The sequence below is a fragment of the Nipponia nippon genome, unplaced genomic scaffold (genome assembly GCF_047370975.1).
Source record: "Nipponia nippon isolate SJK-2023a ecotype South Korea unplaced genomic scaffold, ASM4737097v1 scaffold_3, whole genome shotgun sequence".
Classification (NCBI taxonomy): Eukaryota; Metazoa; Chordata; class Aves; order Pelecaniformes; family Threskiornithidae; genus Nipponia; species Nipponia nippon.
Window position 1 is genome coordinate 8717590 of NW_028262347.1, and position 17453 is coordinate 8735042.

At 41.8% G+C, this 17453-nt stretch overlaps 1 protein-coding gene across 5 annotated transcripts; it reads left to right on the plus strand.

Moving 5' to 3' along the window:
• Window positions 1-2617: 2617 nt before the first annotated feature.
• Window positions 2618-16352, plus strand: HSPA14 (heat shock protein family A (Hsp70) member 14). Of its 5 annotated transcripts, none has more exons than XR_015706750.1 (14): window positions 2618-2716; window positions 2927-3007; window positions 3095-3177; window positions 4214-4262; window positions 4958-5051; window positions 5173-5263; window positions 6455-6559; window positions 7366-7527; window positions 8429-8584; window positions 9897-9999; window positions 12225-12440; window positions 12888-13012; window positions 14012-14082; window positions 15655-15721. XR_015706750.1 is itself a non-coding variant. In XM_009467270.2 (14 exons), the coding sequence occupies exons 1-14, from the start codon at window positions 2660-2662 to the stop codon at window positions 15731-15733; spliced, it is 1521 nt and encodes a 506-aa protein (XP_009465545.2). In that variant the 5' UTR covers window positions 2618-2659; the 3' UTR covers window positions 15734-16352. The 5 variants fall into 5 exon arrangements, 4 of the variants coding, with proteins under 4 accessions (XP_009465545.2, XP_087623179.1, XP_087623180.1 ...); XM_009467270.2 differs by having other exon boundaries at window positions 12839-13012; window positions 15655-16352; XM_087767053.1 differs by lacking the exon at window positions 14012-14082 and having other exon boundaries at window positions 12839-13012; window positions 15655-16352.
• The last annotated feature ends 1101 nt before the right edge of the window (window positions 16353-17453 follow it).

The window sequence follows — 17453 nt, forward strand, 5'->3', positions numbered from 1 at the left end:
CTCCTTGGAGCTTAATTTCCTGAGAATTAAGTCAGAACACACACAAGATAATTAAAAGAAGTTCTCTCATCCTTCTTTCCTCACCCCAAGGGACATTTTAGAGTATATACTATTTACCAGCCGCAAAACAGTCTGTTGTTCAATAGAGACACTTGCTTCCACTTTAAATAACTCGGCAGATGTTACTGCCTTTTTGCCGCAATCTCTGTCACTTTCCTGCAGTCAGCCTGCTGCGGACAGTGCCAGGGGGATCCCTTTTTTGCATTCAAGCCTCTCAGGCTGCCTGTGAGCTCTCGGTACAGAAGCAGCTTGGGCAAGCTCACGTCGTACTGTGCTAACAGCTGGTCTGACGGTGGCTGGTCTGGTTTTTGGATGGCTGAGAGATGTGCCACAGGCTGGGAGAGAAGGGGCAGCTCTGATGCTGTGAAGGTTTGTGCCACTGTCTTGTCAGCTGGGAAATAATACTAACTCAGCAGAGTACCTGGCTCAGTCGGAGGTGAGTTTGTAGCAGGTGGAGCATGGTGGGCTTGTTTGTTTGATGTAGGTACCTGGAGACGTGCAGGACTCCAGTCAGACTGGGGCTGGATTTTTCTCCTCTTTCTGACTCAGAGGTGTGAAAGATTAAATTCTCTTCCATCCTGAAACCAGACTGCTGTTGGACCAGTGTTCGCCTCCTCAACCCCACCTTTACTGAAAAACAAGCATATTAAGGCTTTCACTTACTGACAGAACTGCTGTAACAGGCAGGGCAGCCTCTTCCGCTTTTCTTTAGAAGTGGGTTGTTCACCCCATCTCTCAGCTCACTCAAGCTCGTTGCAACCTCAGAGCTTCTCATTAGCTGAGGACACCACCTGAAGAAATAGGAAGGGCACACAGAGACGAGGGCTTTTCACTTCTCAACAAACACTACTGACCACCACAAACCCCTGCCGAGGCATTTCTTGCCTGCTTCTGTGCAGGTTTGCTTGCACCTGGAAAGAGCATTAACTGCTTTAGTTAAGATAAGCAGAACTTCTCTGTGTCCATCCTGATACATCCATGGCATAACAACAACAGGGGAATGGCCGTGGATGTGCTTAGTTGCATAGGAGATGTTAGCAGTGTGGCCACAAGCACTTTCTGAGGCACAGATTACACATACTGGTCTATTGTCATAAATGGTGCAACTGGTCTTAGGAGGTGGGGGAAAGCACAGGAAAATTATTCTCGGATGTTTTTTGTACTAGGGGCTTCTGTTCTCCTTTACCCTCCTATCTTCACTGTCTCTTCTCAGACTCCCTCCATCTTTACCTTTGGCAAAAGCAGCACTTCTATCATTGCTTTCTTCTACAATACCTTTCTCCAGTCCCCACAGGTCTCTCCTGCTCACCTCTACTCTTCTCTTCTCATTCCTCTGTTTACAAAAGGAGGCAGAAAGGAGCTACAATTTGGACACACTTCAAAAGTACTGTTTTCAGATGTGCAAGTTTCACCTTTATCAACACTGTGATCCTCTCCCGAGCATGGACTGCTGGCAATCTGAGCTCCAGCCTTTGGTCAGACTTCAGCAAGCTCGGTTGCTGAAAGGAAGATAGTCCAGTGACTTAGGAAGCCTAGGATCAGTTCTGGGACACAAAATGCCTTTGTGACTCCAGATAACTCCTTTCATCTCCATATGATCTTGATTCATTCCTTTAACCCTTCAGCATATCTTATATAAAGCAAGGATAAGGACAATCTTTACTTCTGAATGATGCAGTGAGATGGTGCTGCATGGCATTTAGACTCCCTACAGAAATGAGAGGCAAATGAGCACCCAGACCTACAGAAGCCATCTCTACAGTGAGAGGCCACATACAGGAGGTGACCTGCTCCCCGTTACGGCACACAGAGAACTTTGCTGCGCCCATTACAGGGCCACATGAAATCTGAGGAGCCTTCAGCACAACAGTGACGTTAAAGCTACGAGGAAATGAATTCTGTGTGAATGATGCTCATTTCCACCAGGATTGATTAGAAATCGCTTCCTTTGTTTTTTTTTCTCTGTGGTAATGCCAAGATGGATTTCTCCAATAGAAGTGCAACGCAAGGATGAGCTTTGCTTTCAGACATTGGTCATGCCTGGTTAGATTATGCAAAATCAGCGCTTCAGCGTGACTGCTTCGATAGTAACTGCAGCACTCGGATAAAAAAAACTATTTTCACTGTCTCCACGTGCTTCACTGACTGCAATTAAACGACGAGAGAAGCCAGTGACATAAAACACACACGCCCCAGCACATGCATGCAGTAGCTTCGTTCGCGTTTCTCCATTTCAGTCTCTATTTTCTCAAAGGCTGGGTCTTTGGGGTTGAACAGCCCCGAGCCGGCGCAGGCCCGGCGCTCCGCCGGGCGAACTCCCCTCAGCGGCCGCGTACCGCCAAACCGCCCGCGCCTGGCGCGCGGACTCTGCCCCGTTGCCATGCGCGATGACGCCCCTCTCTCGATTTTTCTCATTGGCTGCTCCGCCGATGACGACGTTTACCAGTGCGCCTCTCCGTGATTGGTTCGCGAGAGAGGGCTGCGCGGGTTTTGATTGGCGGAAGGGAGAAGAGGGGAGCGGGATTGGTTGGGAGCGGGGGGGAGGGGCGGGGCGCGGTGCATTGTGGGGTGGCGGGCGCGCGTGGAGCGCGGGGAGGTGATGGCGGCCATCGGTGTTCACCTGGGCGCTACCTGCGCCTGCGCCGCCGTCTATAAGGTGCGGGGCTGAGGGGCCGCTCCGCCCGCCCGCGCTGTCCGGGGCGGCCCGGCGGCGTCGTGGCCGATCGGGAGTCCTTGCCGGGAGGAGGGGGTGGGCCGCGGTCACCCCCGTTCCCTCCCGGCGCTGCGGGGTCCCGCAGGGAGTGGAGCCCTGAGGGGACGCGGGGTGTGCTGAGGGGCGGCTCACGGGTGGTGCCTCTGTCCGCAGGATGGCCGCGCCGACGTGGTCGCCAACGACGCCGGGGACAGGGTCACGCCTGCGGTGGTCGCTTTCTCGGAAAGCGAGGAGGTGAGGGTTCCCTGCTGCGGCGGTGGTTTGGAGAGGAGGAGAGCTCCGCCTGTCGCTCACTGCTCTTTCTCTTTATTTTTCATTCAGGTTGTTGGCTTAGCTGCAAAGCAAAGTAGAATAAGAAATATTTCAAACACTGTAGTGAAAGTAAAGCAGATCCTTGGGCGAAGGTAAGAGAACAGGTGTGAAAGGGAAGGTGAGAAGCTCAGTTTCCCCCGTTAAAGCTGGTCTGTGAAATGTAGTCTTGGCACTGATATTGAAGATGTTTTAATCTAGTGTGATAGTAGTTAAATTAACCTGGCATTGACAGGAGAGTATGTCAGTTCTTAAAAATTCATTATATTATGAACTTCTTATTTTACATTTCATTCCAGGAGGAAAGAGGTGCGTAGTATTTTGTATCTGAATTTGTATGTGAAATCAAATCGTAAAATTTATTAACAAGTTGCATGTATGCTTTTGATATATACTTAAGGTTCTTAACTAAAACATCTTACTGTTACCTGGATGTATTCCTGTGATTAAAATCCACTGTGGTTTTAGTTGCATGAAACTTTGTATTCCCTTTCATTACAATCGTAAAACACGTTGACGTAATGCCTGTTGCAGTTCTTCAGTTAGTGGAGCTGTGATGATTTGTGCTGGCAGTGACAGTGATCCTAAAACTAAACTTGCTGGTTTAGGTCTAACATCAGAGATGTGACGAAACTTTTCAGTGATAACCTAGCTGTGCGTTACAGCCCTCTCATTGGAAGGAGGTCACAAGATGATGTCAGTGATGATGTATTTCTCAGTGCTTTTCAGAGGCATGACTTTACATAGTTAGTAGAGGATTAAGGATAGTCAGGTTATTGATGCCAAGTTATTTCAGTCAGTGCAACAAAACTGCCACTGTAAGTCTTTTTATAAAGATTATTGGGGATAGCAGGTTAAAACAATGCGTTGGTTTTTGTTTTCCCTTTTGACTAACTCGTAGGTATTTTTTCTATCATGAGTTTGGGGGAAGGGGAATGAAAGATACCAGCAGTCAGAACTGTTGGTTTTTCTTCTCCTGTATAAATGTATCCGTAGAGTGGAAGCAGAAATTTTGGTTGAAGTATAGCTTCATATGTTGTAGAGATGCTATAAGGAATATCAGCAAGATGAACTTGTGCAATTATCCTTGAGCATGTGATTTATTTTGTTATTATGAATTTGTCTGGACAGCTCTGGTGACCCACAGGCAGAGAAATATATTGCAGAAAGCAAATGTTCAGTGAGTATGATCTAGTTTTTTTTTGTTCTTCTCAGAATAACTTGTATCATTTTATACTGTTCTTGTTGGCATTGTTTGTGCCATGCCATGTTTGTGTTCTGTAGTGATCAGCTCTCATTATGTGAGCTCCCTTTGCTGCTGTATAGAATGTTTCTCTTTTTATAAGGTCAAGAAGTATCACAGTATCTTGTGATAAAAATGCTTAACCGCTTGATTTAATCTCAGTATTCAATTTAAATAATACCGTGCTTGTTACTAGAAAGCTTTTTGCAAAACAAGAGAAAAATTATCCTGGAAAATACATTGCTAAAGAAGGAATGAGTTTTTCTCTGGTTTTTGACTGTTCGTATTGGCAGGCTTATGTAGATAGCGGTTAGTTTTTTTCTTAGGGAATGTAAGCAGACAAGTACTTTTGTTCTAAACGTTGCTTTTCTACTAAGGAAAACTTTTTAGTAGAAAAAGAAAGTCTGGAGTCTTTAAGTCCATGTGAATGCACTGTCGTGTCTGTTGGGTAACACAGGGGTGTGTTTGTGATCTTTGATAAGCATCTTGGAAGCATTTATTCTCTTGTAACTAATGCAGAAAGTACTTACACAGTCCAATGGTTTTTACTTGAAGAGAAACCAAATTAAACATTACTTTTTCTTAATAACCAAATTATGTATCTAACAAAGGTATGTTGGTTTTGCTTACAGATAATTGAGAAGAATGGAAAACTTCAATATGAAATAGATAATAAATTTATTAACCCAGAAGATGTGGCAAAACTAATTTTCAGTAAAATGAAAGGTATATAATAAGTAAAATCGTAACATATTTTCGTTTTTTTAAGCTGTCCTCATGTTTTTAAGATGTGGTATATTGGGTTTTTTGCTCTTAATCAACATGTTCTACCTATGTTTATGAACAGAAGCTGCTCAGTCTGCATTGGGTTCAGATGTAAATGACGTTGTTATCACTGTACCATTTGATTTTGGAGAGAATCAGAAAAATGCCCTTGGGTAAGAGGATTAAGATTTTTTTCTGTTATTTAACATGCCTAAAGCGGACCAGCTGGCAGATCAGCAATGGGAATTCTGCTGGACTTCAGCTTGCGACTATCAGTCAGGACATTGGGATGCTATTTCAATTGGGGAAAATGTGAAAGTAGGAGATAAAAATCCTGATTTGAGAAACTTTTCATGGAATTCAGTGTTGTAACCAAAATGAAATTCTGAATCAACTGAAGTGAGAGGGGAATTTTGGTATCATCAGGGATAGAATGTCACTTCAGATGTGTTACTTCTAGCGGATCTTCAGTGTCTGCTTTGAAATGCAAACAGTTTCTCAGCCCTCTTCGATAATTTCCCATCCCTTACATACAACAATAAGTATACGTACAACAATACTCACCGAACCAAATGGCGTTACATGACTTTACTGAGGGCTGTTTTATCAGAGAGCAGATACAGAATGCACACCAGTATTCTCCTTGGAAGTGTAGCTGTAAAAGTTCTTCCATATGAAAACATAAATAGGCTTAAAGCTGTGTGTAACTGGCAGCATCTATTTCTATTTTCTGGTATGTAGAAGCCCTCATGTTGAACTGTCATGAAATACTTAAAGCATGCTTAAAGTTGGTCATAAAACATTAGTGAGCTGGGTATTCGCAGTATGTATGATGGAACATTCTATTGCTTTGGCATACGAGTTTCAAAATAACTTCAAAGTGGAGGAAATTACTTGCAGGGCAGTCCCAGGGTTACTGAAGTTTCAAAACACGTAAAGAAAATATTAGAAGTGAGGTGTGGTAACTTCATTTAGAAATAAAAGCAATTTTCCTAGCATGATATCTGTTGAAATAATGTACCAGGAACTTTTAATACCACACCTGAAGGTAAATTAGCAAGTTTGAGGGTGGGGTTTTTCATCTTGTAGTTGAGGGGGGTTTTGCTGTTTTTTGTGGGGTATGTAGACTGATACATCAGTGTCGTCTTTGACAATAAGCACGCAGCAGATCCAACTAACTGCAGAACACAGTAGCAACTAAGCTTCTTGATGCCTTTCTTTTCCAGTCACTTTGCTTTGTTAATGCCATGCTGTAACCAAGTTCTGAGTTGGTGACATACGTAGTTCAGATCAAAGCTTAATAGCATGTGTGACCACAGTGAAATCATTAAAGTAAAATGAAATGCTGTTATGCCTTATCACAGGGAAGCAGCTGCAGCTGCTGGATTTAATGTTATGAGATTAATTCATGAACCGTCTGCAGCTCTCCTGGCTTATGGAATTGGCCAAGATTCACCCACTGGGAAAAGGTAAAATCCTAATATTTTACTTCTTAAATTTAAGCTGCTGTACTTAAATCCTGAGAAATCTTAAATGAGGGAACGCTGTGTTGCCTTAGCAGTCAATACAAAATTAATGATTTGAGGCTTGTTCTTTTTACTCTCAATAAAGCCAATAACAATTTAAAAGTTGTAAATCCATAGTGTTTTGGATCCCTTTGTTCTGGCTTTTATTTTTTTTTAGAATTGTCTTTAAAGAGTTGTCCCCAGATTCTGTCTTGCTCTTTAATGAGCTGATTGGCTTGAAGAAAAATGCATCCCTTCTTAAACAGATTTTGGCACAGCTGGTTTTTAATTGTGGGAGATGGGGTCATTTTGCATATGGTAGAAGAACTAAAGTCAAGTTCCTGGGTTCAGTAGGTGCATTGGGTTTCCCTTATGAATATTCAAATAATTCACAAGATTCTCAAAATAGCAAAGACTGCTGTCAGTGCAAACAGATGTCTTGCCTTTTTTTCTTCTTGGTGGATAGTTTTTTACCCTTCTCATATAATTCTTGCCTATAATCTTGAATGTAGTGTTCAGTTCTCAGTTGTGTTGTAGGAAAACTGTTGGCTGCTCTCACTGTGAAATAGACTTATTTTCTTCTTTAGGGAAGACTGTCAAGTAGTCAGTGGTACTAAGATGCATTACATACAAACACCCCAAATCAAATTATCTTGACAAAACTGATTAAAACCTGCAATGCATTATATGATGGTCATCTTTTAGAAAATGTGTCAAAGTAAACATAATTCTGGATGACTTATTAATACTATTTTTTTTAATCATGGCAGCAACGTGTTGGTTTATAAACTTGGTGGAACATCACTTTCTATCACAGTCATAGAAGTAAACAGTGGAATATATCGTGTGCTTGCTACAAACACAGACGATAGCATTGGTGGAGTTTGCTTCACAGAAGCTCTAGCACAACACTTAGCTTCTGAATTTCAGAGGTAGGTTTTGAATTCCAAGCATGTTCCTGTTAGGACAGGAGCTTCATTATTTGATGCTTGCTTTCAAAAAAAAAAAAATCATATTAGGTTGTCAGATCTAGCAGACTGTCTGCGAGTGAAACGACTCAAAGATATGAAAGGAACAGTCAGTTGTTGGGGGCCAAGGAGGAAGACTGAAATACTTGGTTTTGGGTAGATGTTGCCTGAAGTTGGAGTTGAACTGTAACGGCTCAGCTATGAACTGCTCTCTGTTTTGAGTGATGTACGTGACTACAGGCTGTTTACATCCTTTGAGTCCCGAACTTTTGGGGTGGCAGGGAATTCACCCGTGTGGGTTTTGTTTGTTTTTCTTGTTGGTGCAGAGGACCGTGGCGGGGCTTGGGTCATCAGACTGAAGGCTGTATGGCACCTCGTCCTGTGAGGGACAAAAATGAACAAAGGCATTACCATTGGCTCTAGAGATCTTGAGGTGGTCAGTTGCATACTGTCACAGGAGGAGACTTTTTGGATGAAACATACTATTCTGTTGATGTGTCTAGTGTTCAGTGTTCTATTTTTTCTTAATCTGTCGTTAAAATTAGTTAACTCGCAGGCCTTTTCTTGCTGTTCCTTGCAGTCACTTACAGGATTTGTTCAGCTGAGAAACTGTTCAGAAAGACTTAAATCTGTATGATAAACACTGATCCCTGAGTTCAGGGTGCCTCTACAGTGTGCTTCAGTTGAAATTGAAATACACACTTTTATTCTTTGCAATCTTTCAATAGTGGCATTGTAGATAATACTAAAATGTCTACAGAAAGGAAGATTCAACAGCTTTAACCTGTTCTTACTTTCAGAAAGTTAGTGTTATCACTCAAGTGTCTGCCTTTCTAAACTGATAACTCTTTTTTTTTAAATGTAGGTCTTGTAAACATGATATTAGAGGAAATCCTAGAGCCATGATGAAGTTAATGAACAGCGCTGATGTTGCAAAGCATTCGTTATCAACCCTGGGAAGTGCAAACTGTTTTGTAGATTCATTGTATGATGGATTGGATTTTGATTGTAACGTGTCCAGGTAAAACAAGTCTTGAAGCTACTGATTTTATGTAAAACTATGCTTGAACTATTTCTAGGTGGTATTTAGGATGTTCAGTAAGCTTTGATTATTTTTTTTGGTGCCATTGATTTTAGAAACGGAAGACAGAAGTCCACCTTGCCTGCTTCCAGCTTTGTTTCATATTGACAGTTCTGTTATGATGCGATCTGTAGTAGATAGGGTAGTAACACTAACAATATTGCCCTAAAGGTTAGAAAATAAAGTGCAAGAAGGGACAGGCAGACCCCATCGTTGCAGTCTGGTTGTTGACCAAAAGGGAATAGATACTGTAATTACTCAAGGTGGGAGAGGGTTTCCCCCTATTACTGTTTTTGTTGTTGGTTTTTTCCTTAAAGAAAAGACTTTTGGACTCTTTCATGTAAATGAGCTCCAGAATGATACACATCAGTGGAAGTCTTGATGTTGCCTCTGTTCAACAGCTGGAGTAGAAAGATGTTTTCTGTCTTTTTGTTCATACTGCTGTGTCCTACTCTAAGTCTTTCCTCTCTTGGGATGATCTCTTACTGAGATGTTCAGCTAACTTTGCTTGCTCTTCCAGTCAGCAGCAGCTTTAGTGAAGTGAAATAGACTTTTCAGTTCCAGAACTGCGCATCCACTGCTGCAGCAGTTGGATCTGGTAAAATAAAGCACAGTACGTTTGCAAGTGCGAGAAGCAATGCTGTGTAACTGGTTTGGCTCAGTTTTGGATAAGGATGCTAGTCCTGTGGGCTAGTGTTGCAGAATTTGGCTTGCTGTGTTCATACAGAGTAAGACTTCTTCTTCAGGTTTGAAGAGCCCAAAGCAAGCACAAGTTTGTCTTTCAATTTGCTTGAGTACCTACTCCCTGCGTGCAAATCAGGGCACAGCTTGATTTGCCTCTGAAAACTGAAGAGGCACATTTGAGTCTCTGTGTCTCCATTTTAAAGAGGATAAAGCAGTTCCAGGATTTTTGCTTCTTTTTCTTACATATAAGTCAAGACAACAATACTATTTTTTTGTCAAGACAATACTGTTTTTTCTTCTAGAGTACACTGAAGAACGAATGTGCATTCCATGTAGGTGTTAATGATGGAATCAATAGCACAGATATTTTCACAACAACAACAAAAAAAATCATTTCTTTGAGATTAATAATTGGGAAATAAGATTTCTTTTTTTTTTTAAATCCCTTAGTGCCAGTGATAGCTAGAGAACCAAAGTATATTCTAAAAATGACTGTTCTTCCATTTCAGGTGTTTGTCTCTAATGGATGAGATGACACTTCTTAATTTTTTTTTTTTTTTTCTTCTAGGGCCAGATTTGAACTTATCTGTTCTTCACTTTTTACTAAATGTGTAGAAGCAATTAAAAAGCTCTTGCAGCAAGTTGGATTTACAGCAGATGATATTAATAAGGTAATAGAAATAATTTGTCTGTAATATGCTTTATAACTCCACAAGGAGAATATTTCTAGGGCCTGTTTTCCTTGCAGACTGAGATTGCTTCATGATGTGTTTCAGCATTTTTGGCTCAGATCCAACACAGTATGTAGACTCAAGGCCTTTAGAACTCCTGCCTTTGCTTTGATTTCAGTTACCTGACGTTAAGTATAAGGTAGAGCCAGTGATGTGTTTTTCCTGCCGCATATTGAGTAAATGGTAGAGGATTTGTCTCTGTTGGTGTGTTTGTGTAACTCCTGGCAGAGCTGAGGAGTACCTTCTTCAAGTTTAGTACATAGACTTCCTTCTGCCTTCACTGAGCTTGGGATGGGGTTTGCTGACACTTCTGAAAAAGCCTGAGGTTCGACTTTTTTTGTCTTATGACTTTAACAAATCACTTAATGTCTACTTGGTGCCTGTGTTCTTCCTCGTTAGCTTCAAAAAAAGAACACATTAAATGCCAAACCATAGTGTTTTAATGCCAAACATGGTGAGTAAAGTAGGAAACATTACTAGTTTCATTCAAATGTCTTTTTTTTTTGCTGTGATAGAAGAGAGTAACTTCATCTCAACCCCTCTGCACTTGTGTGTGGCGGATCGTGCTGCATTTACTGCTGGTGGCACTGGCACATAACGCGGGCAGCAAAAGTTAGCTGGCGCTTTTAATGATGCTATTTCAGACTCTCCGTTAGTGTTTGCTGTGTCACGTCTGAGTTTCACTGGTAGGATAGTGAAGTGTCCTAGGCCATTGTTTGTTTTCTAGTGTCAGTATTTTTTAAGTGGCCCAATGTGCTGTCCGCTCAGGCCTTAATGCTTTTTTTTGGCGGGGGGGCGGGCACTTCAAATGTAAAAATAAATGAACCTAGTTTACAACTCAAGTTACGTTTTACATGAAGAAAAGTGGGAATTAGCTTTGTTTCCAAATCTAGTTCATCTCAACAAAGTTACTGTAATAAGAGAAGAGTTTTAAGGGTTTTTTTCTTGCGCAAGATCAGTAAGCGACGGGTGATTGTCAACGACATCCCTCAGGATTTGATACTGGGGCTACTACTATTTAATATCTTTATTAATAACATGGATGATGGGGCAGCATGTGCTCTTAGCAGGTTTGCAGACAGCACCAAAATGAGGGGAGCAATCAATACCACTGTAGGGCAAGGCTGCTATTCAGAGGGGTTGAAAAAGGCGAGAGAAATGGATATAATAAAATAGAATATTTCAGTTGGAAGGGACCTACAGTGATCATCTAATCCAGTGGAGTAGATCACAAAGATCAACGAAGGCAAACATAGAGTCTGGGGTGGAATAATCCTGTGCAGCAGGGCAGGCTAGCAGTTGCTAGAAAGCAGCTTTGCAGGAAAAGACGCGGGGGCTCTGCTGGGCAGTAAGCGTAGTAGCAGCGTGCCTCTGCAGCAAAGGCGGCCAGCCGCGTGTTGGGCTGTACTAGCAAGGGTGTAGCCCATGGGTGTAGGAAAGCGTTTGTTTCCCTCTTTGGCACTTGGACGGAGCGTCCGGATACAACCTCGTCATTTTGAGGCTTCAGAGGAGATGAAAAGCACTGACCTACCGCAGGCAGGCTGGGTTTGCTCACCCGTAAGGATAGAAGGCTCAGGGGAGGCTTTGCGCTGCCTGCAGTTACCCGACAGGAGGGCATGCAGGAGACAAAACCCGACTTGCTCCTTCCTGTGGGTGCACCATGGAAGGGTGAGTGGCAAGCAGCACAAGTTACAACATGGGGAAATTGTAGATACTGAGAAAAGAATTTGTAGTGTGAGGATGATCAAACACTGAAACAAGGGCCACGGAGTCTGTGGAATCCATAGCTGTGGAGCGAAGGTCCTGAGCAGCCTGTTGGAACTGGACCTGTTCTGGGCAGGCGGTTGGACTAGGTGGCCTCTGGAGGTCCCTTCCAACCTGACCTTATTTTATGATGAATTCCTCAATTTTTAAAATGTTACTTCATCTAGCTGATGCTTACTGTAAGAAACTTTTTCAAGGTACTGTTTCAAACTAGTAAGCTATTTCGTGAATTTCAAATACAACAGTAACAGAAGTCGAGCAGGGACGGCATCAATTTTTATTTCAACGACTACAGATGATAAAATATCCCAGGGCAGTTTGCATTTCTGTATGGCAGGTTGTGACCTCTCCGTTTCATCTGTCAGGATAAAGACTTGAAATCATTAGGGCATGTTTTCCAGGTGGTTCTGTGTGGTGGGTCTGCTCGAATCCCAAAGCTACAGCAGCTGATCAAAGACATTTTCCCAACTGTGGAATTACTGAACTCAATTCCTCCAGATGAAGTTATTCCCATTGGTGCAGCCATAGAGGCAGGAATTCTGCTAGGGAAAGAGAATCCTTTGTTAGAAGAAGAAGCACTCTTTATTGAGTGTTCCGCCAAAGATATTCTTCTTAAGGTAAGGCTAAAATTATTTACCTTAGAAAATTTTACTGCTGCAATGAATATACAGCACTCCTTATGCATGATCGATGTTAGAGAAACGGTATTGTTTTACTAGCTCTACAGATTGGCTATAGATCGGCAGTAAGTGGTAACTTAGGTTTATTGACAAAAAAATTGACAGGAAAACTGCTTGATTTTAAGGGGAGATGGATGGTGTCTTTGCTATGTTGTAATAGCTGGACTTTTTCATGTCTTTGTAGGAATGTAATATTTTTTTTTACTTACTCTGGTGGTAAATGTGGCAAAGAGAATAAATCTTGGATTTCTTTTCTCATGGAGCACTATTGTCACACTTCCAGCTCACTAAAGTACTTAGAGAAAGGCATGAACTTTTTTTTTTTCTTTTTAAAGGGAGTAGACGAGTCAGGGGCTGACAAATTCACAGTGCTATTTCCATCAGGGACACCATTACCAGCTCGAAGGCAGCACACCCTGCATGCTCCTGGAAACACGTCTTCTGTGTGCCTTGAACTGTACGAGTCATTGGGGAAAAGTCCCATGAATGAAGAAGGTAAATTTGCACAGGTGAGTAATATGCATTCATAGGCACTTCCATATCAACCACTTGGAAATCAAGTGGATCTGAAAAAAAAAAATAATTAAAACCCAGAACTAATCCCACCCCTACCAAAACTTCTTGTTACAAAACTAGAATGACATGCATCTCTTCAGAAACAGTCTTTAAGGGTTCTTCTGTAAATGTGTTATCAAGTATTGAAGCACTTCTTTAAGAAATTGAAGTTGCCCTTTTGAATTTCTAAATGGCTGGCTGGGTTTGATGTTTGCACTGCTGTGGTAAGCTCACCTGGGATGAGAGGTCATAACCGGTCACTCCGGTAGTACACAGCTCTCCAACATTTTAGAAATAAAACTGCTGGTGGTAATGATGTAGCTAGTGTAGGTATTGTTGATTACTTTTTGATCTTCCTAGATCAGACGGGATCTTGGTATTAAATACCACATTCGATTTTTCATAGTGGTAAGAGGATTTAATCACATCATCACCCGATATAAAGATATTACTCGGGAGTCAGCCTATGGGGAGAACGCAGCTTGTTTGAAACAGCAATGTGCTTACCCTGGCTTCAGTGCACTTAAAGCATCAGGGAGGGGGCAGATGTGGCTGAAATGGATGGAATACTGGGAAAATTGTTATTCCACCTTGGTCCTGCCCAACGATCTTTAAGGGGATGGGGAAAGGATGTTACCTAATAATTACAAAACCGATCCGCCGTAAAGGAACGTGCTCAACTCTTACTGTAGTCTGCGGGAGCTGTAGGTACTCCAGCTATCTTAGTGGTAGACCCTGAAACAAAACCACTGAAACAGTAGTGCAAATAGCTAAAAATACGTGGATTTGCACTACAGATGAATGAGGTCCACTAGGACGTGCTTTGGTGTTGAATTGTTAGTTTGAGGTGCTAAAGAGAATGAATTGCACGCCTTAGCTATTGTGTCACTTCCGTTAAACTGCTGTGCAAGTATTTAGATAACTTTATAATTTAACATCTTTTTTTTAAATAGATTGTACTCCAGGATTTAGATAAAAAGGAGGATGGCCTACACGATATACTAACTGTACTCACTATGAAAAGGTACCCAAAATATTTATTGTTCTGCTGTTTAACTTGCTATGTCACACTTCTGACAAGCAGTCTTTTCTCCTGTTGCAGAATGTTTAATTGTGTGTTGAGGAATTTCAGCATTTCATTGCTTACAGGGCTATATCCTAGCAGCGGTAAATTCTGTAGGAATGTTGTTTTTATGCAGTACATTCTGTGCTTTCATTTTTTGATTCCTAAAGAAATAAAACTTAACACAGTTGCATAGTTGGTTTTTAGCAACTTTTGAACTGTTGATCAGTTTAACCATGCTTGAGAGTAATCAGGATCTCAAATTTCCCGTGGAAGGGCTTGGGGAGTTCCATTGAACGCCCACACTCGTAGGAAAAACTCAAGTAGAAGCAGTCTGTCTTGGTTGCTAAGGAATCCATGAAGGACTTCACATATGCAGCATTTGTGATGGAAACCTGTGGCTCTGACCTTTCAGAGACAGGATTGTTAAGCATGAGAAACAATGCCGCAGGAAATCAGGCTTCATAAATCTACTTTTTACAGAATTACCTGTTTATTATGGGAAAACATGAAGTATCTTATGGTGGGGTGGGGAATGGGAATGATATGATATTGAAGAAATTTCTTTCTTAGGTCTTAATAGGAGTGCTTGGGCTCATTTGAAACAGTCTAAATAGTTTATAAAGATAGCAGAAGGTGGAATTCTAAGTAGTCAAAGTATGTTTGTCTTCTGAGGACTGTCCTGAAGTTCATATTGCTTTTCTAAATAATATGAAAGTTGTCTAAACATTGCTGAAAAACTAAATCCCTACTTGCTCTTTGAGTTCACAATACTTGGTTTTCTTATGTTAACTGTCAGGTGTACTAATGCCTTATTAATAGGCTTCACCTAAAATACCTCGTTAGTCATAGAGAGATTTGCACTTAGCATTGATAAGAAAAACATCTTAGAGGTTATATATGCAACTGTGTAGTGCAGAAAACCTGCTTTATTATAAAGAGGTTTTTAGTAATATTTAGATGAAAAAGATTAGGGAGAGTTCACTAGAACACATCTCTTTCTATCTAAATATTACATGTGGCTGTTGTATGTCTAGGTGAAGTAGGATTCAACATTGTATCTAATTCTTGGATATTGAAAATTTAAGATTTTCCTCCTAGAAGGAGACCCTTGGTATTTAAAGATGCTACTTTTATTAAAAATTCAAGTTGACGTGCTTATCTGTTGGTTGCTGTTACTCAAGCTCTCAAGATGAATGTTTTGAATAGTATTACTGCATATGCTATTTACAAACCTGTACTAAATAAACTTAGTTATAGCATTTAAACATGTTCCTGAATCTGTTCCACCATACATAGAGAGGATACATGCTTTAATGGAGAGCAAGAAGTGCATATCTAAATACTCAATAAACTAAACTTAATTTCATACATCAGTTTCATCTGTGTTGAAGCATGTTCTTCCCTGGATCTTTTGATGCTAATCTTCCTTTTGTCTGCCTGAGGACTACTGTTTATCCTCTCTGGAACATGCAGTAGCATACTAAGTGTTGTGTTGAGATAGTCCTAAACACACCTTTCTCTTTTATCTAGGGATGGGTCCCTGCATGTCACCTGCACAGATCAAGATACCGGGAAGTGCGAAATCATCACTGTCGAAGTGGCGTCATAGTCCCTTTTGAAAGGCAATGTTTTTCTAAGTTGATTTTTGTCTCTTGATGGCCTTTCTGCCAAAGTGGTGACTCTCTGAGATGCCTTTAATGATTCTTAGAGGACTGTAATAAACCGAAGTAAAACGTTAATTTGCCACCAAGTCTGTTTGGAGTGGAAAGCATGGTGGAAAATGTTAATTCAGTGCTCTGCTGCCAGCAAGTCTTGATTATCAGCACCTGATGTAAAAAAAAATGCAAAGGGCAAATCTTCATGTCTGTGGTTCAGCAGCAAGTGTATTACATAGTCTAAAGGTTTGGGTTTTTTTTCCGTGGACTAATCAGGTTGTGTACGCATTCAACCAGTGTATCTGTGGCTTCAACAGCATAGCACTGAACCAGCAAGAGCCGGACTGGTGAAAATCCACTCTCTCATAACTGTACCAAGTTGTACTGAAATCCTGCATGGTCTCAGTGTTGCCCAAAACTGTGGAGGTGATGCCCACTTGGGCTGGACTCTTGAGCAGGATTTTTTTTTTTTCTGGTGTTACTGTAGGATGGTTTTGTGGTGTTACCCGAAAAATATGTGTAAGGGTTATGTGCTTATTTATGTGTTATTAATAAAATACGTTTTTTTATGCAGATCCTGGCATCCTCCATTCTGTGCAGCACTGTTCTGATCTGTATGTCGTCATATATTTGTTTGGATATAAGCTGGCAGCTTTTTTCGTTTTAGGTAGGGGAGTAATAAGGAGGCAGAGTAGGCAAGTGTAGTTAGGGATTTAATGTGCAGCTAAGGGGCAGCAGTTCAGCCCTGAGGGCCAGATGTTATCTTGTAAAACATTGAGTGACACAGCAGAGCCTCAAAATCAGAGAAAGAAACTCGAGCAAGGGATGCCCTTCTGGATTTGAGGAGACCTATGCTCAAGTACCTGTTTTTCTACAGGCTTCCCACCTTGTCTAGTGTTTGCAGAACGTGTATTTTGATATTATTCCTACCTCACAGAAGCAATAGATACTGTGTAGCATAGATTTAAATCTTACTACATTCCAAACAAATGTCCGTATTGTGTGGCTTACCAGCCTGCATCTGGGGTTTGAACTTGGGAGGCTTCCTTGAGTGGATGAAGTGCTGGTGAAGTTTTGTCTCCTTTATCCCTGGGTCTTTGATCTCTGGAAAATAAGTAAATTGTTCACCAGTTCCTGTGTGAAAACTTGTAAAAGGGGTCTTGGAAAACGCAAAGTCTGGTTCTGTTGAGGTGGTGGAGTACAAATACTTGTATAAATACATATAAAGAGATGTTTAAGCCCTAACCAGTGGCCAGACATCTTTAAGGGATGTCGTCTTGTGTGTAATAGTACCAAACTGGGGCGGGGGGGGCGTTATGGGGCTTGGGGGGAACTTGGAAGCTATATTAATAGGAAACACCTCTTCTGAGAAGAGCGGTGTGATGAGAGCGTAACTTCTTTTTAAAAAGTGCCTGCAACCTTTCTTTGTGGTTCTTCTGGCTCCGCAGCTGGTGCCTCGCACTTCCCCCGCCCCAGGCGCTGCCCACCTTCCCCAGCGCTATAAAAGAACAGAGGGAAATCGCTTTAAATTTCGCCTCGCTTCTTCCCCGCCCTCCTCCCAGCCCTTTCCCTCAGGGGGCCGCCGCGGCGGCGGCCCCGTTGCCGCCAAAGCCCCTCTCTCGCGCCGGGCGGGAGGGGCGGGGCCTCGCGCGCGCCATGGCCGCGCGCTCCCCT

Bases quoted from the DNA above. Each gene is read 5' to 3' on its own strand.
- HSPA14 (XM_009467270.2), top strand. From the start codon at position 2,660: ATGGCGGCCATCGGTGTTCACCTGGGCGCTACCTGCGCCTGCGCCGCC. The intron at 8,585-9,896 runs GTAAAACAAGTC...TTTTTCTTCTAG, and splicing joins TTTGATTGTAACGTGTCCAG to GGCCAGATTTGAACTTATCT. The intron at 14,083-15,654 runs GTACCCAAAATA...TCTTTTATCTAG, and splicing joins ACTGTACTCACTATGAAAAG to GGATGGGTCCCTGCATGTCA.